The sequence below is a fragment of the Diabrotica undecimpunctata genome, chromosome 3 (assembly GCF_040954645.1).
Source record: "Diabrotica undecimpunctata isolate CICGRU chromosome 3, icDiaUnde3, whole genome shotgun sequence".
NCBI classification, from domain to species: Eukaryota; Metazoa; Arthropoda; class Insecta; order Coleoptera; family Chrysomelidae; genus Diabrotica; species Diabrotica undecimpunctata.
In genome coordinates this window covers 101,751,780-101,773,418 of record NC_092805.1, presented here as the reverse complement: position 1 = coordinate 101,773,418, position 21,639 = coordinate 101,751,780, and the positions used below count along the sequence as shown (strand labels likewise).

Sequence of the window (21,639 nt, the reverse complement as noted above, 5' to 3'; positions counted from 1 at the left end):
GTGAATGTCACTCTCATCTTCAACATTTTCCTTCCGGAAGTCGACTTCTAATTAGCAGACGCGTAAGTATGATCGGGCAATAATCGCCAGTACAAACCAGATTCGTCAGCATTGTACACTTGTTCCGCTGTTAGTTTTTTTTTTCTGTAATAATTTTCTGTAACTCTAGTTGGAATGGTCCGATTCCGATAGCTGATTCATCATTGGATAGTTTTTCACCGGCCATTTTTAAATCTAACCATTCCCGGCTTGCATGAAACTCGATATTGGAGTTCGTATATGGCAAATCATATCACCACTTACAGGAACATGTAATCGTCTTTGTTGCAAAATCCACGTAAACAAAGCATCTTCTAAAACGGGAATTTCCGATTTCTTCAGTGTTTTTCGTACATCGGGACCACGTTATATTAGGCTTACAAACTAGACAAGATTTTGTCTTTGTTTTTCTTTATATCGCCCACAGTTGACCTGCCCATACCAAACCTCCTAGATATTATAGGGTAGCCTATAGAGGCACCTTTAACTAACATTTCTATAACCCGCAATTGATCTTTTATTGTTAATGTTGAATGTTTACGGCGATAAACAAAAGACTGACGACAGGTTCGCTCACGGCATCCCCCGCACTTACACCTGGGCGCGTACTCCATTGCCCGGCCGGATTACAGCGATCACCGAACAAGAAGGAATCCGGATTAGCGAACCCATACTGTATTTGCACTTTTTCATGCGTTATTTTTTATTACTTCTCGTGTGTTCTCATCATTGTTTTTGCTTTTATCATGGTGAGGGGTTTATGCTGGATTGGTTTCCCTAATTACATATTTCGTAAGTTTCAATCTTGATTGATGCCAGTATCAGTCCCCTTTACCGACATATCCTATATAAGCATCTCCCACCAATTCTTATTTTCGCATCAATCGGTGGCACCCTAGACTTCCTCTAATATATCCATTCTTAATTTTATTCTTTTTTCTCACTCCACTCGTCCAACTAAGCATTCTCATTTCCGTTACATGCTGCCTTTGTTCCTCTTTTTAACTGCCCCACATTCAGTTCCATACATCATAGCTAGCCTAATGGAGTTTTACAGAATTTGCGGTTCAGTTTCATTGGAATCTCTCTGTCACACAACACACCACTCGCTTCCTTTCACTTTATTAATTTCGCCGTAACTCTACGGCTCCATCCTCTCATGCATCTCCATCCATTTCTCAATTACTCTGTAATACAGATTCTAAGTAATTACAATTATTGCTTTTGAAAATCATTTTACCATCGAAAGTTATCATCTTATTTGTAGTAGTAACTCTTTCTTTTTGTTTAAACCTTTTTCTTCAAGAGCTTGTCTTTACTGTTCCAGTTTTTGTTCTAAATTCCTTTCAGTATTTCCCACAACTACTACATCATAAACATACATTAAGCACCAGGGAATATTACCCCGTAGGATATCTCTCAATCTTCACATACTCACCGGGGACTTCTTGTTGAGCACCCACCACAGAACATCTCGTATGAGCGTTTGTTTCTTTATTCCTATATTTTTCCGTCAGTTGGCTTATAATGAAAATAGCATCTGTCTTCGATTTGCCTTGCATAAATCCAAACTGATTTTTGGATATTTGCATTTCTTCATGTATTCGTCTATCAATTACTCTCTACCATATTTTTATGATGTGACTTAGTAGTTTTATGGTCCTGCAGTTTATACATTGTTGAACATTTCCTTTGTTTTTGTAAATATTTATGTACTATACTTCTTCTAAATTCGTCTAGCATTTGATCTACTTCCATAATTCTATTAAACAAACCTGTTAGCCACCTTTTTCTTGCCTTTTCCAAAGCTGTCCACACTTCTACAGTGATAATCATCTGGGTCCAACTACCTGACAAAGGTCAAACTTTATTTTTACAAATTTTCGCTACTTAAATTTATGTATTTTATAAAATGATTACTTTTGATACACTTATTTTCAATGCATTAATACTAATTATCGAATGATCACTAATAACTTTGGACTAGAATGAGCCATATGCAATAACTTAAGTCTGATTTACTAATATAATATAATCGATTAAGGTTTTACTTTTATTACCTACTAGTTGGCTTATTCATTAATTTTCATTAATTTGTTCAATTCTATCAATTTTGTGGATATGACTATGCCGAAGTATCCATCTTATTTATTTTATCAGGCCGACTATATCTCGGCAAGAGATAGCCCATCAGAGAGAGCCCATCTTGGCGGCATATTTTATTACTAATTAGTTGCTGCTGATTGGTACATTGACTTATCCCCAAAAATTACCCCATCATCCCGTAGTGCAAAACTCACCCCTGGAAAAATGTAGATATCGACGAAAAACGATGGAACTAGAAAAGTGAACTGCAAGAAATTAATTGCTAATTTATTGCTGAAATTTTACTCCAAGAAACAATTTATTCAAAGCACGTGGTGTTCGTGTGTATTAAGGTATAAAAAAAATTGCTTATTACAAGCTTAAATTTTTATTTTAAGAAGATCTTTTCGGAATTAAATCATTCCATCATCAGTTAAATAAAAAGTTGTTAAAAAACATTGTATGGCCACTTAAAAAATCTTTCGAAGGACATCCGTATTAAAATATAATCCTCATGGTTTTATCAAGGTAAATGCAATAGACTTAACTTATTGATTATTAAAAACTGAAGATGGGGGCATCTTACATAACCCCCTGTAGCTGGTGAAGTTTTTTCGACTTACATTACCTCTGATCTGTTCTGGAGTCTTGGGCTAACTCAGTTAGCCCAAGACTCCAGAGAGGTAATGTAAGTCGAAAAAACTTCACCAGCTACAGGGGGTCATGTAAGATGCCCCCATCTTCAGTTTTTAATAATCAATAAGTTAAGTCTATTGCATTTACCTTGATAAAACCATGAGGATTATATTTTAATACGGATGTCCTTCGAAAGTTTTTTTTTTTTTTTTAAGTGGCCATACAATGTTTTTTAACAACTTTTTATTTAACTGATGATGGAATGATTTAATTCCGAAAAGATCTTCTTAAAATAAAAATTTAAGCTTGTAATAAGCAATTTTTTTTAACCTTAATACACACGAACACCACGTGCTTTGTATTCAACAGGTATACTAGCCACTCCTGGATATTTCCACTTCATGGTTTGTTCCAGTTTCACTTTTAAACAATTTATTGTTGACCCATTTCCGAGAAACAATGTTTATCCTTATGGTAAAAGTACGTACCCATAGCTATATCTCGGCAATGATAAGAGCTATTCTATTTTATATTTTTTTATTATATTTTATTTTGTACTTTTTTTTATTCTTTTTTGTTTTATCTTACTCTATGTTATTCTATTTCAATGTATTTTATTCTATTTTATTTTAATGAACAGGTTCTGACGTATCGCTGAATTTAAAATCTACCTAACAATATTACAGTAGACTCCCTCTATAACGAGAACTCAAATGGCAGAATAATTACCTCGTTATAAGTCGATCTCGTGTATAAAGTGTGTTTTTAAGGATAACATAAACTATTGCTTCTGCAATTGGAAGAAGTCTGTCATTTTTGATTGCTTTAAATTGTCCAGTATCATTCTATCTATCATATTTTCTAAAGATGTGAAACAGTTGAATTTATTGTAAAGAAGTTTATTGCGGGTGACAGTTAAGTTCATTGCAAGGCAGTTAAAAAGGGTATTTATTTATAACCACGGCCGGATCAAAAACGTAAAAAAAACACGTTTCTAGATCTTATTTTCTCTCGTTATAACCAAATTTGCCTCGTTATAGAAGGTTATAGTTCAATAGAAATTTCACGGGACATCTAATATACCTCGTTATAAGCGAAACCTGGTAATAACCTGGTCGTTATAGAGGGAGTATACTGTATATCTTGTCATGTCTCCCTTTAAGAAAAATTAACATTTCAACGTTGTCGTTGGTGATGGTTCAACTCATTGCGTTGCGTTTTATTTCGTGAAATAAAATTATTGTCCATTCACCAGGGATGCCGTTTGTATATGGAAAATGAAGAGATTCTCCAAACCGCCGCATGGACATAACTTTTCATCTGATATGTTGAAACTTTATCGTTATTATTTGTCAAATCATCTCAATCTATTAATACTGATATTAGAAAGTTATTGAAACCGTAAGATGACAGCCACCTTTATAGCAGGACCCTTTAATAAAGTACAAAATACTTAATGTCTAAAAGAAAGTTATTGTAAACATGTTAAAGAAATCTTTTTTTTTTGACAAATGACATTAAATATTTGCGTATAATATAAACATAACCTTTAATTAAGTTTAATTAAGTTAATCCATAATACTCATCTTACAATATGGAAGAACCATTAGTCATAACTAGTTTATCTGGCCCAAAGGATAAAGAGTTGTTACCTATGAGTATTATCGGTATAACGTAAAACAATAATCATGAAGATTTACTCATTGAGAATAATAATACTAAAAACAATATTAGTTAAATAAAACAAATACAAAAAATTTGTTTAAATATCTGTATAAATATGAGTGAAGTTAGACGTATTTTTTCTTTCTACACGTATTTTGACAGATTACGTCAAAATAAGGGATCTTTAAATAAAAGTTGTCTGGTCTGTATTCATTTTAAATACAGGAGGCGTTTATTTTATTAAAGCACAGTAATAAACGACGCTCAAGGACTTTATTAAAGGATGACATAAACTAAGATGAACTCACAAGTTCATTACCTATTTTTTACTTCGGCTGTTTAACCCCAGTATAGGTTTGCCACAATGCGAATATCCTTGTCTTCAATAACTGTCTTTCGTAGACTATATATTAGTTTGTCATGATTGACATTGTCAAATGTTTTTCTAAAATCCACAAAGCACAAATACACATGCGTCTTTACACTGCTGTATAAGCACCTGGAGAGAGAAAACTGCTTCTCTAGTTATATGTGCTTTCTGAAAGCCAAACTGCGATTTATCATTATTTGACTCACGTTTATTGATTTTTTCGCTATTATATATGTTGTTAAATTCGATTATCAATGAATTGTTTATTTGATTTACATAGGATCTTTAGTATTTCGCAGTGTACATTCTCCGAGCCTGCGACTTTGTTCTTTTTTGTGCTGCAATGGCATCTTCTATCTGTGATTTAAGAATAGAAGGATATGTTTTTCCTTCTCCATTCTTTTTTGCAATTTACAAATACCATTTGCTTTTTCTCTGTAATTTTTAGGTTAGATTTAGTCTATTTACTTGTATTGTGTAATCTCTGTATACGGAAGTATTTTTTTCTCGTACCAGTCCCCTCTTTTGGTTTTTTTATTGGCGACGAAGGATTTTAAAAAATAATAGAGTATATTATGTTTTAAACATTATATTTATTGCAACAATCAAAAAATATTTATTAACTATAAATAATAGACCACTGGTTTATACAGCTACTGAGCTCGTTGAAGTTCCTAAAATTGAATCAACTTGTTGTTGTACATTATCTATAAGCTGCAGGAATATGGAAGTAATGCTGTTAGTCAATTCGTTAATAACGTTTTGTATTGGATTATCAGATTTTTCTTGAACCGAAAAAGAATTAATAATATCTCTAAGTGTTTGAAGAATACTATTTACAATATCCCGTAAGGGCTTGACGAGCAAATTTTCTATAACATCAGAAAACGTATCTCTTGTTTGCAAGCCTGTACTTTTAGCTTGGATCGTTGCTGTAGTCGTAGAAGTTCCTTCGTTGATTACAGACGAAAATAATTCGGTAATTTGGGCTTTAATGCTTTTTATAATGCCTGAAACTGTTTGAACTGCGTTGTTGATAGTGTTAATAACAATGCTTTGAATGGGATCTTTTATGGTTGTAGGATCGACGTAATAAGAAAGAATGAGTGTATCAATACCATCAAAAATTGAGTTTACATGAGTAATTAGTGGTTGCAAGATAATGTTAGCAATAACGTTTTGAAACATATTAAATGGAAATGCTAAATCCCTTCTAAACCTCGGATTTAATTGTCTGGAATAGACGAACACGTCGATATCTTGAACACTCATTTCTTGGTCATATAAAAGAGCGGTAAGAGCTGGAGTCACATCTCGTTTATTTATGCGAATTGGTGTAGTACCTTGCCCTTGTAAGGAGGATTCAATACAATCACTGAGTATTGTAGCAAAAATATCAGCATTGATTTTTATACCATTTTGTGTTGGGAGAAAGAGGTCAACACCAGCTTGTGCGTTTAAAACTTCCAATATATTGTTTCCCGTGTATATCTGATCTTCTGCATTGCTTTGGTTTTGAAAGCATTTTCCAAGTAATTGGCCAACATACCTAATAAGATTTTGACCTGGTGGTCCCGTTATTTCAGCTCTCGTTGTGGTACAACCTACCAGAACAACCTAAAATTAAAAAAATATAAATTGAATCAAAGTTTGCTTGATGAAGACTTTCAGTAAAACATGACAAGCTCACATTTATCTTGAAAGAAGCGGCCTTGGATGATAGAGACTTGCGAATTATATATAATTTATATTACAACCAAACTTCCAACATTAACGTGGATGACCAGTTGACAGAGATAATCTCCATAGATAGAGGAGTGAGACAAGGATGCATTATGTCTCCAATGCTATTTAACATTTACTCAGAGCGTATCTTCGAGCAAGCACTGGGACAACTACAGGAAGGCGTCTTAGTTAACGAAGTGCTTCTGAACAACATTCGATATGCTGACGACGCAGTAGTTTTTGCAGATAGCCTAGATGGTTTCTTCTTCTTCTTGATGTGCCTATCCGTTACGAATGTTGGCAATTATCATGGCAATCGTTATCTTATCTGGAGCAGCGCAGAAAAGCTGCACATATGTTGTATTGAACCAGATTCTGAGGTTCTTTAACCAAGATGTTCTTCTTCCTGGACCTCGTTTTCCAAATATTTTTCCTTGCAGGATGGCTTGAAGGAGAGTATATCTGGATTCATTTCGCATAATATGTCCGAAGAACTGTAACTTTCGAGATTTGATGGTGGTCAGTACTTCTCGATTCTTATTCATTCTTCTGAGGACCTCCTCATTTGTGACTCGGTCAGTCCACGGGATCTTAAGTCTCAAATCCACATCTCCAATGCTTCCAGTTTTCTGCACATATCTTCGTTCAAGGTCCACGATTTAACACCATCTAGATGGTTTACAAGCAATAATGTCGCGCATATCAGATATAAGTCGAGAATATGGGCTGGACCTCAATACGAATAAAACAAAGTACATGGAAGTTAGTAAGCACGAAATGTCAAATACACATCTTTTGGTAAACCAACAGCCAATCGACAGGGTGAACAGCTACACGTATCTTGGTACTAACATCAACAGTTAATGGGACTACTCTACTGAAATAAATCAACGCATAGGGAAAGCAAGATCAGCGTTCGTAAAGATGAAGTCTCTTTTCAGAAGTCACGATTTACCACTTAGTACAAAATCTCTATCATCAGATGCTATGTATTTTCTACATTATTATACGGAGTAGAGGCATGGACGCTCTCTGAAGCTCCTTTCGGAAAACTCGAAGCCTTCGAGATGTGGTGTTTCAGGCGCATCTTACGAATTTCATCGGCGGATCGTGTGACTAATATTGAGATTCTACGTAGAATGGTCAAGGAATGCGAGATCACTAACACAATCAAAGAGCAAAAATTAGAATAGCTTGGTCATATTATGAGAAATAAACACAGATATGCCTTATTGCAACTCATTCTTCAGGGCAAGGTATTTGGAAAGAGAGGATCAGGGAGAAGAAGAATATCTTGACTTCAAAATCTAAGGAAGTCGTTTAATACGTCTACAACCGGACTATTCCGAATAGCTGTAAGTTAAGTTAGGATAGCTATGCTGATCGCCAACATCCGGAACGGGTAGGCACCGTAAGAAGAAAAATATATGAGGTACCAATAATTACGGCAAAAATACGAGCCCAAAGAGCTAGATAGCTTGGTCACATTATACGAATGCCAGAGAACCGAAATGTTAAAACAATACTGAAAGAAGAAGAAATGGGAAAAAAAAGAAGAAGAAGTAAAAATAAGAAATGGTTAAAACTAGTAAAGCAAGACCAGAAATAGTTGTGAAAAAGCAAGGAACCGAAAAAAATGGAGGGAAATAACCAAGGTTTTGGAAGCAGTGGTATCTGACCCTTAATACATCTGGCAGGTAATTTAGAATACAAGTGGTTCAGGTCGTATTTTAAATATCTTCCATTGTGGATTTAAAAAGCAACTCAATTTATTAAATTATGATACATATTGGAATATGTATCCATCGTTCCGATATGTTAGTAGATATGCCGACGATACCTTAGTGCTGACTAGTTACGGAGAAGACCTTCAAAATCTAATGAACAAAATAAAACAAACCTGCGATCAGTATGGATTAAAACTCAACGTTATGAAAACTAAATATATAATAGTAGAAAAAAAAATTATATACCGGATGATGGTATAAAAGTCAGAGATGCTGTGCTGAACAGAGTAGAGAAACTCATATATCTCGGTAGTAATATCGATGAGAGCTAGGATCCAACCGTAGAAATTAAAAGCCGAATAGAACAAGCCCGAGCTAATTTTGTAAAAATGAGGAACGTACTTTGCAGCCACGATCATATTATTGACCTCCTCGTTCGAATTGCATAGTACTATATCTTGTCAGTTCTACCGTATGAAGTGAAAGTGGAGTCTAAGTGAGAGGTTATCCTTAAATGTTTGGAAGCCTTTGAGATGTGGGCATACAGACGACTACTAACAATAAGCTAGGTCGACAGAGTTAGAAATGATTAGACGGCTGAACCAAACAACACAACTGGTCAATATAACAAAGAGACGCAAGGTGGAATACTTCGGTCCATTATGAGACATCCCGAAAAATATGAACTTTTGCATCTGATCATTCAGGGAAAGATCCAAGGTAAACGTGGTCCAGATAGAAGAAGAACATCCTGGCTGAAAAATCTAAGACAATGGTACGGAAAATCTACTACATCATTATTTACAGCTGCTGTCAGTAAGGTCACGATAGCGAATATGGTAGTCTATAACGATCTATAACGGTCATATAACTAGAAGAACAATATTGTTATTAACTCTCATTAAAGCTAGTAAATCTTTATCACATTATACAGATGATGAATTATGTGGATAAATATAATACTCGTTGTAATGATTGAAAGCAAAAATAATACGATTTATTTCATATAGCTGTATGGAGATAACTGATTACTTAAATAATTGAATGAATACCGACACATAAGGATAAAGGACTGTTGAAGAACAAAAACACAGGTTAAAAACATATGAGATGAAAAATAAATATTATATATGAGAAATCAATAAATTGGAAAGTATAAGAAATGGAACTCTGAGATCAAACCAATGAATTATTAATGTGCTATTCCTCTCAAAAATCAAAATAAAACCAAATTAACCAAACTACTTACAACCAAGATTGTAATCAAAAACTTCATCTTAAACGAACACCTTGTTGTTTTCTTGAATAAACGTTATATCATTTTAATTATTTCCAGACAAATACATTCTGTATCTTTAGGTAAATAAAAAAGTTATCTATATATCTACTGTAATGAATTAAGAAATAATTATACAGAACGAACTTGTAAAGAAAAATACTATACGGAAAGTACTATTCGGTTTGGAAACCCGTTTTAAGAGAGAATTTTTCTTTTATTTTCAAAAAGGAGTTTATTTGACATCATCATGGAAGTAACTTAACGGAATTTTGGCAAATAATGCGTAAGTAAATAGTGTTAAAAAATTATCTATCTGTATAAAAGGCTAAGACGACAACTTACACTGTTTGTCCGGTAGGATAACTCCTAGCGCCACCTAGGAAAGAAACCTGAACTGACATTTCAATCATATGTTGTTCTTGAAAAGATACGGTTAGATTGATTTATTACTAAAATATTCATTGCATAAGGTGGATCGTGACGTATGATACATCATTGGAAAGGAGAGGGGGTAGCGAATATGTTGAGACAGAAAAAACACACATGGCGGCATTGCTAAAAGGGCATTACATCATATCTCCGTTGTTATTGGTCCGATTAAAGCGTGTGATGTGTTAAATCAAAGGAAGGATATAACGAATATATTAAGATAGAAAAAAAAACAAGGCGACTATCAAAAGGGCACTATACAGTATTTTCATTATTAATGAACGTGTAGCCACATACGAGATATCATAGGGACTATGGATAAAAATAGATTTACTATAAGACAAATTTGGATTTATTAACTTAACTTAAAGAAGACCTCTGACTGAGCACAAAATAAACAATCGATCGAATCCTATCACGCGACATAGCAAATGAAAGGTATAACGAATATAAAAACAAACAAGGTGACTACCAAAAGGGCACTACACAGCATCTTCGTTATTAATGAACATATAGCGACATACGAAATATCACATGACAGTATGGATGATAATAGACACACTGCAAGGTAAATTTGCTTTATTGGCATAAAGAAGGCCTCTGACTGAGTACAAAATAAACAACTAGCCGAATCCTAACATTTAACACATCAAATCAAACGACGTGAGACGTATAATGTATATAGCTTGCCACTAAAATATGTATATATATATATATATATATATATATATATATATATATATATATATATATATATATATATATATATATGGCCTAGGAGGACAAATTCGCTTAACTTTCCATGCTCGAATCGGTATTGGATATCAATAGAGTATTATGACTCATTTCAGCATATCCCTGCTTCATCAGACACTCGGACTGATACAAATTCAAACTCGGAAAGTCCAACGAATGTCTCCTAAAACTTGACCATTGCAGTGGTTAGCGTACAGAGGTGCCACCTGCTTTGGTGGCCATGAACGAAAACGATTTAATAATATCGTTTTCGTTAATCCTCTGGGCTATACGAAATTTGTAAAAGATTAAATCTTTTAGCAAAAGCTGCTATAGCTTTGTTCAATTAAATGGCCAAATAGAAATTTAACAGAGGACAGAAAACGATGGGGTTTCATGATCTAACGGGACCTTATATCTTTGACCTTCAATCTTTTATTTTTCTAATGAAAAATAAAAGATTGAAAACGTACCGTTCGGCACTTGAAGTATTACGGCGGTAGCTTTAGAAATATTTTTATTAGGAACCTGACGGTTGTTTTCGTACAGAGCATTTACAGTACAGAGACTGCAATGATTTGGTCATGTCAGACGTAGAAATGAAAACTATGTGGGACGGAAGATAGAGCTGTAAAAGTTGATGGAAAGAGATGTAGAGGAAAACTGAGGAGAATATTAGGACTGTATGGCAGAGGAATTGGGAGAGAGAGGTTTAGGTGAAGATGGATAAAAATGAGTGGCGAATAAGAGTAAGGAACAGCGACCTCTGAACAGGGAAAAGCTGAGGAAGAAGAAGACTGACGATAAACAAGTAAGTTGCATTAATAAACGATGTTTCTGTCGAGTTCTCCAAGCAATTAATTACTGGTTACCGGTAGTGGGCGTATTTCTGTCGACGAATTGAATTATTCGATTTCGTTTCTGTCGAATTTTTGACATTCTAAATGCAATTACTATTTTCGTTGGGAATAAGCCACAATATATGTTTAAAATAAGTTTATTTTTGGAATTTCGATTTCCACTCGGAAATGTATTTTGAGAACGATTTCCGAAGTGGAAATCGAAACGTCAAAAACAAAATTATTTTAAACTTATATTGTAGCTTATTCCCAACGAAATCAACCGATAAGTCAATGAATTTAAACCAATTTAATATACGATTCTTCTTGCATTCTCCATAATAGATAAACAAATCACAAGGCCAATCCTTGAATGTTTATGGACTGAATATAGAAAATAATTGTTTCCCTCATAGTCAATTGTATGTTGACGTGTAGTGAAACCATCTACAACGTTACTTCTCGCACGTGTCAACACTACGAAAAATATAGTATATCATAAAGTTCTTCAAAAAAATCATCTACATAAGTCCAACCCATTCAGCAAATGGTTACGTATATATTTCAGTTGTGGCTGCACTAATCCCTTAATAATCATAAATCCGACGCCACCATTGGAAGATTCTCCTCTATAGTGAAATAGATTTCCCGACGAAAGTATCATTTGTTCTTCGCCTTTTCACCGTACTTCAGATAATCCAAGTATGTATATCCCATTTTATATGCTTCAGCTCGTTTTCAAGTTCCTCAAGTTTTTCGTCCTCCATCAATGTTCTGGTGTTATATGTTGCCATAAACCATATTCTTTGCCATTGTCGTTTATCGAGGTAGCCTGGTCCACTCCGGAGATAATTAGCACCCTCTGTCCCTCTACCTCCGTGACTGCTACCATAGCCTAGTTTCAAGGGACTGCCGGAGACTGAGGGCCTTACGTCTTCATCGTTTCTCATTTTATGGGGGTTCATGGCCGTTTCTCTACCACGCTGGCCTGTACGGGTTGGTAGACGGATGTTAGGATGGGTTAGGAAATTTTGGGGTCTTTGACAAGGATGATCGGTTGGGACGTGAGACACTCTCGGTTAAAGGGAGTGAGAGTAAACCACGGCTCACGTAGGCAGGGCAGGATCGTGAACCTGTAGTAGACCTAACTTTACCGGGATCGTAAAGTATATCCACCCGTTTCTCAGAGTAGCCGTCTCCAAAGCCCAAATAGCTGATGATTGCCTGCTTCTGTCGGGAAGATGGCAATTAAAGAAGAAGATGGCGTATAGCCGAAGAGAGATAACTGATCCCTGAAACAATTGAATGAATACCGACAGAGAGAAGGATAAAGGATTGTCGAAGAATAAATATACCGGTTAAAAACATCTTCCATGAAAAATAAATGTTACATATAAAGATATCAATAAATAGGGAAGTATGTATAAGATATTGAGAATGGAACTCTGAGATCAAACCAATGAATTATTAATCTGCTATTCCTCCCAATAATAATAATAAAACCAAATTGCGCAAACTACTTACAGCCAAGATTGTAATCAAAAACTTCATCTCAAAAGAACACCTTGTCGTTTCTTGAATAAACGTTATATCATTTTAATTATTTCCAGTCAAACACATTCTGTATCTTAAGGAAAAAAAGTTATCTTTGTATCTACTGTAATGAGTTCGAAAACTAATTATACAGGACGAACTTGTAAAGAAAAATGAGAGTCCTACTCTGTTTGGAAATCCGTTTTAAGAGAATTTTTCTTTTATTTCCAAAAAGGGGTGTGTTTGATATTATCATATATAAGTAGTCATAATCGAAACCATTACGTAATGTGTGAAAATGTAACACCCAATAAGTTTGGGTCTGGATCCGGAACGACGACCAGTTTTCGAACTGGCGACAGGGCCGTACTTGCGGCATCTTAAAATATCATGACTTCAAACGATATTACTTTAAATAACACTACCTCAATCAACATGAATCAAACACAAAGCTCATCTTCAAACTCATATTCCAGTGTAGTAAAGAACAGGCTATTGTCGTGTCTAGAATGGAAGATAACAAAATTCAGGACTACATCGTAGCAGTAGGATCACTAGTAGGACCACGTAATGTCATCTTCGCATCAAGAATTTCTAACAACCGAATTTGTATTTATCTTTCCACAAAAAGCACGGTCGACTCACTTCTCCACTCCTAGAAATTTGTAAACATAAAAGAGTCACAAATAGAAATAAGAAGATTGATCACTCCAGCCGATAGACTCAATTCTGTTTCTGGCATGCCTATTCTTAAGATAGTCATCGTAGACACAGCAACGATACCCATATTTTGTAGTTCTGCTTCTATAATGTTGTTACGAATTATTCCTAACAACATTATAGAAGCAGAACTACAAAAGATGGGTATCACTGCTGTGTCTAAGATGACTATCTTAAGAATAGGTATATGTCCTCAGTTTTAGAAGGCAAATATTTATCACTCCCCTAGAAAATATGTCTATCCCCGATTCTTTTAATATATCACATGACAACGCCCTGTATCGTCTGTACCTTTGCATAGATGGATATAACTGCTCAAATTGTAAAACTATTAGTCACATAGAAGCAGAATGTCCTCACAGAACTGATCTCACCCCATTAAACCCTTCCCTAGCACCTATCCAACCTAGAACAACAGCTCAGGAATCTAATGAGCAAACAAATTTAACAATGGAAACCGAGTCTATTCTAGTAGCACCTATAACCAACACTACCCAAACCCTTCTCCCAATACATCATCAGTCACAAACAATTTAACCAAAAATTTAGCAGAGGAAACATCTACACCTTCTATAAACATTGCCAGTAAGACCAATCAAGTTAAAAGGCAAATATCGTCCTCTCCAGACATTATTGAAAACAATGCTCCAACTAACACACAACTTTTTATGCCTCCTACTCTAAACAAACCTAAGAAAAAATCCAAAAAATCAGATAAAACTTCCCGCGAAAAACTCACTCTTTCTCTGGAATCAATAAAGGATAAAATAGAGAACAGATCGCCCGCATTTATTTCTAAATTATAATGAGATTTGCGATTTCCTAGAAAACACATTACATGCCCAACATCCCGAATTAATCTCCAAAAATTATTCCAATAAACCTACTGCACTAATCAATATTCTTAACTTCGTCCATTGTTATATCCATAATTCAAAACTAAAAAACAACATCACCCGTTTAAAGAAGAAACTAAACCCCAATAAAACATCTTCAATTGAAGAGTCCGATGAACGGCAATCCCATTCGGAAATCTGTCAGATTTTTTTATTGTACAGTGGAACCTTAATAGGTTTTACACCCATATTGAACAATTAAAACTTTTAATAAATGAACGAACAAGGAAGTTCTAGAAAAAATGAAGAAGGAACCAGAGATTGGGTTTACGATCAAACGCATAAAATTGCAATATCTGGGACACGTTACGAGAAATCAGCACCGTTACTCCCTGCTGCAGTCTATATTGCAAGGTAAAGTCAAAGGTAAGCGAGGACCCAGTAGAAGGAGAATATCATGTCTGCGGAATTTAAGAACATGGTTTAAGAAAACCTCAACGGAGCTGTTATGAGCCGCAGCGAGCAAAGTCATGATTGCCAATATGATTTCCAACACCCGAAACGGATAGGAACCAGAAGAAGAAGAATAAATGAACTATCAAATACTTTGTCCTCAAGAGACTCATTTTAAAAATAACAATACAAATCTTAGAAATTATCAATGTTTTCTAAAAAATAGAAACGCACACTAAGCCAGTGGCGGAGTAGCTATCTTCACTAGAACATATATACAAGCTAAACCAATCGCATTAAGTACTAGTCTTGAAGCTGTAGCTGTAACAGTTACTTACCAGAAACATATTAACATTTGAAATATATATCTGCCTCATCCCAGCGATTTCGATTTACAAGAATTTAGAAATCTTATAGATCAAATTCAAAACCCAAAAATAATTTTAGGTGATATTACCATTTACAGCTAAACTAGTTTTACTAGATTTATTTAATATTTGTTTTCTAAAACATAAATTTCTTGATCTTTGGTCCCAGGTAGTAATAATTCCCATCATCAAGCCAAATAAACCTAAAGATAAGCCCACTTCTTACCGCCCCATCTCGCTTACCTGTAGTATGTGTAAAATCTTGGAAAAAATTTTAAACCTTCGTCTAGTATGGCACCTGGAAAATAATAATCTCCTTTCCCCTTATCAAAGTGGCTTTCGAAGAGGCAGATCGACGTCAGATAACCATGTTACTTTACAAACCTCAATTAATGAAGCTTTTGCAAACAACCAAAAACTGATTGCTATTTTTTTGACTTAAGCCAAACTTTTGAGAGAACTTGGAGACACTGCATTTTGAAAAATCTAAGCGATAACGGGATTCAAGGTAACATACTAGCATTTGTAAACAATTTTTTAAATAATCGATCTATAGAAATTAGGATAAATGGCCTTAAAAGCTCAACAAGAACATTAGATAATGGAATCACTTAATGTTACATAATAAGTCCAACATTATTCTTATTTACTATCAATAGTGTTATTCATGAAATTAGAGCACCAATTAAAGCCAGTCTTTATACAGACGACATCATCGTTTATACTAAATCAAACAATATAGAACCGGCAACTAAAATTTTACAAATTTTTTTAACTCAGATTGAAAATTGGTCGTTAAAAAATGGGTTTAACTTCTCTACAGAAAAAACAGATCTCGGTATTCCACTTACTTAACTTTAAATAATTTAGCAATAAAACAATCAGAAGAAGTTAATTTTCTAGGTTTAACTTTTACCAGAACCTTAAATTGGAACTTGCATATCAATAATCTACAACATTCCTGCAATCTAGCTTAAATATGCTCAAAATTATGTTTAATAAAGTTTGGGGCGCAGATACTAAAATATTAATAAACGTATATAAATCACTCATTAGGAGTAAACTAGTTCCATTTGTTATGTTATAACTCTGCAAGCAAAACTGCCTTAAAAAAGCTTAACAGTATTCAATCTACAGCTTTGAGATTGGCACTTGGTGCATTTAGAACTAGTCCCACTAGTAGTTTACAAGTTCTAGTTAAAGAGCCACCTCTAAACATAAGGCGACAACAATTATCACTAAACTACATTGTCAAAATTTCAATTCAAAAACAACATCCTCTTTTCTCTCAAATTTTTCACCCTGGCATCATCTCTTTTAAAAAGACAACAAACTGTATTCCTCTAATAGAAAAAATAAAAGTCACAAATTTTGACATGGATCAACTTAGTCTATTGCTATATACAAATGCAATCTCTCCTCCATGGACAACCCGCCTACTGACCATTTACCTAACACTAAGAAAGTATCCAAAATCATATAAAACTTCTCGATAATTAAACATCTTTTTGCAGAAATCATATCCCGTTACCCCAAATACTTACAAATCTTTACCGACGCCCCTAAAACCCCAGGTGGACATGCTGCTGCTTACTATTCTGATGAAGTAAACACCTACACGATACACTTACCTACAAATTGTAGTATACTCACAGGCGAGACCACAGCTATATTAAAAGCATTAACTTTTTTCAAAACGAGTAACACGATGAAGTGTGTCATCATTGCAGATTCACTTAATGCGTTATTGAAATTAAAGCAAATTTATACAACAAATCCCATTATACAAGCAATAAAAAAACACTTATTCCATGTGAAAGGCACAGCTTTCATTTGGGTACCATCGCACACTGGAATCTGGGGAAATGAAAAAGCATATCAACTAGCAACTACAAGCCGTATCAACTTAGAAGATACTACAAAAATTACAAAATATCCTTATAGTGACATGAAACATCTGATTAAAGATCATTGCATTGACATTTGGCAAAATTACTGGGAAAATTCAGTAACCAAATAAAACCCAATATGCCCAAAGGTGAACAGCTCTTTGAATAACCCCACAAGTAGACGAGATCAAGTAATTATAAACCGTTTAAGAATTGGTCATACTGCTGTCACACACAAATTTTTAATCAGTAAAGATCCACAGCCAATTTGCAATAACTGCTTCACTTCATTGACAGTGAAACACTTCCTGCTTGATTGCCCATGTTTCCAAAATCAAAGAAGAATGCATGGAATTTCAGACGACCTCAAACCCATCTTGACAGATAAAAATTTAAATGTATTAAATTATTTAAGAGATATAAAATTGTATTATACTATTTAATGTACATAATCGTATTAAAACTATTATGTTTGTCATCCCACTAATAACCCTGCGTGGTTGATGTGGTGTAAGTGTTTTAAATAAAAAAACGCTTGAAGCGACGATCGATTTTTAATGTAAGTTACGCGTGCGAAATCAATTGTAAATAAAAATTGTATTGTCTAATTCAAATATTTATGTTTATATGGGATTAAGCCACAAAAAAAGATATTTGTTATTAGGTTTTCATTTCAAAATTGACATATTTGCCCTCGATCTTGTAGGCCGTAGCATGTAAGTGGCTAAAAAACCTGAGGGTGGTGTTTTTACGCTAGAAATATCAAATTCTGACTGTTCTGTGCGTTTCTTTTGTGTTATATGTTTTTGTAAACTGTATCGTAATTGTGATTGTGTAACGTAAATTGTGCAAAGCAGATTTGTGTATTGTGTGTTGCATATGTACTATGCATAAGACAGTAGGTGATGTTAATATTACCAGCTGACAAGAGCAACGCAACTGTAATAATTATTGACAAAAGTCAATAGGAGAAAATTCAAGAATTAGTCACAGTGGACCTTAGTAGCCATTAGTCTTGGGCTCATTTTTATGTGCATTATTCTTCTTCTTTTAATGTAGACATGAGTCTGTCTGTTTTTCAATGTGCCTCTAGTAAGTTGTCGTTCCATCGTTTTCGTTGTCGGACCGTCTCTTGCCGTCTTTACTACTCTATTTGTTGTCATTCGGCTTATATGATCGTTCCATTTTACTCTTCTATTTCTTACGAAGTCCTTGATGTTTTACAACGTATATCTGTACTTCTAGCTCTGTCTCATAATCTTTTACCATCAAGTGTTTTCATCTCTGCTGTTTCTAAAATCTTTTTTGTCCTCTCTGTGTCAGGTGGTGTTTCTGCCGCGTATATCATTGCTGGTCTGATGGCTGTTTTGTAAATTCTGCCTTTCATTTCTTTACCGCAATTTTTATTTCTCCATATTGTTTCTTTCAAGCAACCTGCGGCTCTGTTTGCTGTATTCACCTGATATTTCACTTATGTTTAGAGCTTTCGGTAGCTAGATAATGTGATACCAGATATTTGAACTCCCAGATTTGAACCAGATAATAGAATCACTTGTTCTATTTTCTGAACTGTAGCTCCAATTTCAATCTTAGTAAATTTGCTGTTATAACCATGCATTTCGTCTTCTTTTTTTAATATTTCATTCATAATCAGGTTAAACAATAGAGAACTCAGGGAATTTCCCTGCCTTATCCCATTGCCAACTTCAATAGGGGCAAAAAGCTCTTCTTCCTTTTAGTTTTATTTGTGCTGTTTTGGTAGATATTTTCGATCTATACCTTTTATAAAGGATTGTTTTTTACTAAATTAACTCTTTTTTTGTTGTTGTATAGTTGTACAGTTAAAGCAACACGTGTAAATGTAATTTACAACTGCGTTTCTTGTTTTTGGTGTTCTTGTGCAGAACCCCGTAGATAGGATTGATCAGTTTTGGAAATTTCCTATTTAATTGCATAAATTTGAAAGAATAATGAATAAGCCATGTGTTTGAAATGTATACGATCAAAATATTTGTTTTTTCCTTTAAGAATATGAATTGTCTTGTCATAAGTAGTTTTTTAAGTAAATAATACGTACTGACGCATTTTCTTTTACAATGTATTAAACTATAATACCTTAATCAAAGGAGCTCTGAGCAAAAAACAATTAATATATCTTTGCAAATATAGCTTTCTCTTATATTTGTCACTACGTGTGATACCAGTGATAATAAATGAATTTACTTTATTTTAGAGTGTCATGTGTTTCAAAAAGTTTATGGGATATGTTCAAAGATACAATCATGAAAAGATATATTTTTCTGTCAGTTATTACATAAAACAATAAAATTAATAGACAGGTTATGTTCTATAGATTTTGAAAATCCTTTTCATAAGATACGACATACTATACATGTCTTAGAAATAATCAGATCAAAAATACGAGAATTCTTCTCTATTTTTCAATAATATTCTTTTTGTAGTAAATACATATCATTTCCATTGGTAAAAATATATTTACCAAGATATGCCATAAAAATTGAGTCAATTGCACTGTATCGTTAAGTCAATTGTGATAGGGTATCGTATTTTTAAGATTCATTTTTCAACTTTTCTCTCACGACTTTTGTTAGGTAAAAATCTGATATCCTTTATCTGCATGAAATACCATAAACCACTGTAATGTAGGTTAATTTAAATATTTTTTCAGAAATAATAACACCAATTTTTTTTAGTTCGACCTTCGTAAGAGCTATTGCTATTTAAATCTTTGTAAATGGGTATATTTAAAAAACCCTTAAAAGGGCTACATCAAATAACACGAACGTTTTCGGAACAACAGTCACTGGAACTCACTTACGGCATGGGTGTATGTTACCTGAAGTAAAATTTAATTAAATATTAAACATCAAATAATAATAATAACATTATGTACAATCTTTGTTAACTTTATATATTTTAAAGGGTTTTTACCCTAATATTTTGGTGGCTCAGGCATGTCAACCTGTATTTTTAACCTGATGATAAAACTGTTGTTCCGAAAACGTTCGTGTTATTTGATGTACCCCTTTTCAGGGTTTTTTAAATATATCCATTTACAAAGATTTAACCTCTTTTTTGTGATACGTGGTATACAGCCAGCTGCAGGAATTATTTTCCTTGTGGATTCTATTGCTACTTGTACAATGGTCCAATATGTGGACCACCCGGAAACGTCATTTTGTAAATATTTTTTTACGTTTTTTAATGAGATCGTTGTTTGTTCACATAATATATTTGACTGAATTAAAAATAAATAAGCCTTTTAAGATTTATTTAATTATTTCTGTGCAGCAAGGGTCTAGAAAATCTATAAAATCTCGCGCAGAAAAGAGTTTTAACGAAAGTATTTTAAAATATTTGATATTCTTCTTTTCTTGTAGCTAGTCTTTGAGTAACAGCTTGTGCTCAAATGAATACAATACATGTGTACGAGTGAATGATAGTTAAAATAATTATTATTTTCAACAAAAAAGAAGACTTCTCCTTCTTCCTATTTATAAGTAATTCTGCTTGTTTATTGTCGGATTAATGCCTCTCTCGAAGGTTGTTTATACACTGTACTATACATTTTCTTCCAATCTCTTTACTTCTCTTTCGATCTTTCAGGGTATTTCCTGTAATTCTTCTCAGTACTCTCATCTCTGTCGTTTCCAGTAGCCTTTGTGTTGTGGGTGTGTTGGGTCTTGTTTCTGAGATATGTCATTATTGGTCTTACACTGGCTTTATAAATTCTTGACTTCATCTCAATGTTTATGTGTCTGTTTCGCAATATAGTGTTATTAAGGCATCCTGTCAGTCTATTTGGTTTTTGTACTTCATCTCCCACTTCTTTGTCCAGGTCTCCATAGCTGGAAAGTGTAATTCCAAGGTATTTTATTTCCATTACTTGTTCAATACTGATGCCATCAATTTCTATTTTACATCTGGTTAGTTCTTTGCTGATAACTATTGTTTTAGTTTTCTGAGATGAGATTGTCATATTAAATGTTTTGCTCTTATATTAAATCTGTGGACTAGTCTTTGCAGACTATCTTCATCTTGGGCTATCAATATTGCGTCGTCTGCTTAACAGAGTATTTTTATTTCTTTGTTTCCCATTCTGTATCCTCTTACTTTGTTAACGCTTTTGATGATTTGATCCATGATTAAATTGAAGAGCATAGGGCTTAATGAGTCTTATTCTGACTTCCATTTTGTTGTTTTGGTAGATGTTTTTAATAGTTTTTATAACATTTAGGGGAACTTCTCTATTAAAAAAAAAAGTAGACGGCTGCGATTAATTTACGTGAT

At 33.9% G+C, this 21,639-nt stretch overlaps 2 protein-coding genes across 2 annotated transcripts in view; one reads left to right on the top strand and one right to left on the bottom strand.

Moving 5' to 3' along the window:
* Positions 1-21,639, top strand: part of Pdp (pyruvate dehydrogenase [acetyl-transferring]-phosphatase 1-like protein, mitochondrial) — a 101,506-nt gene that overhangs the window by 25,578 nt on the left and 54,289 nt on the right. The window lies entirely within an intron of this gene.
* LOC140435928 (uncharacterized) lies at positions 5,369-9,601 on the bottom strand. Its single transcript, XM_072524639.1, has 2 exons — positions 9,497-9,601; positions 5,369-6,412 (listed from the first exon to the last, which is right to left on the bottom strand). Exons 1-2 carry the CDS (start codon positions 9,521-9,523, stop codon positions 5,441-5,443), a joined length of 999 nt encoding a protein of 332 aa, XP_072380740.1. The 5' UTR covers positions 9,524-9,601; the 3' UTR covers positions 5,369-5,440.

Bases quoted from the DNA above. Each gene is read 5' to 3' on its own strand.
- LOC140435928 (XM_072524639.1), bottom strand. From the start codon at position 9,523: ATGAAGTTTTTGATTACAATCTTGGTT. The intron at 6,413-9,496 runs GTAAGTAGTTTG...TTTTAATTTTAG, and splicing joins TTTTGATTACAATCTTGGTT to GTTGTTCTGGTAGGTTGTAC.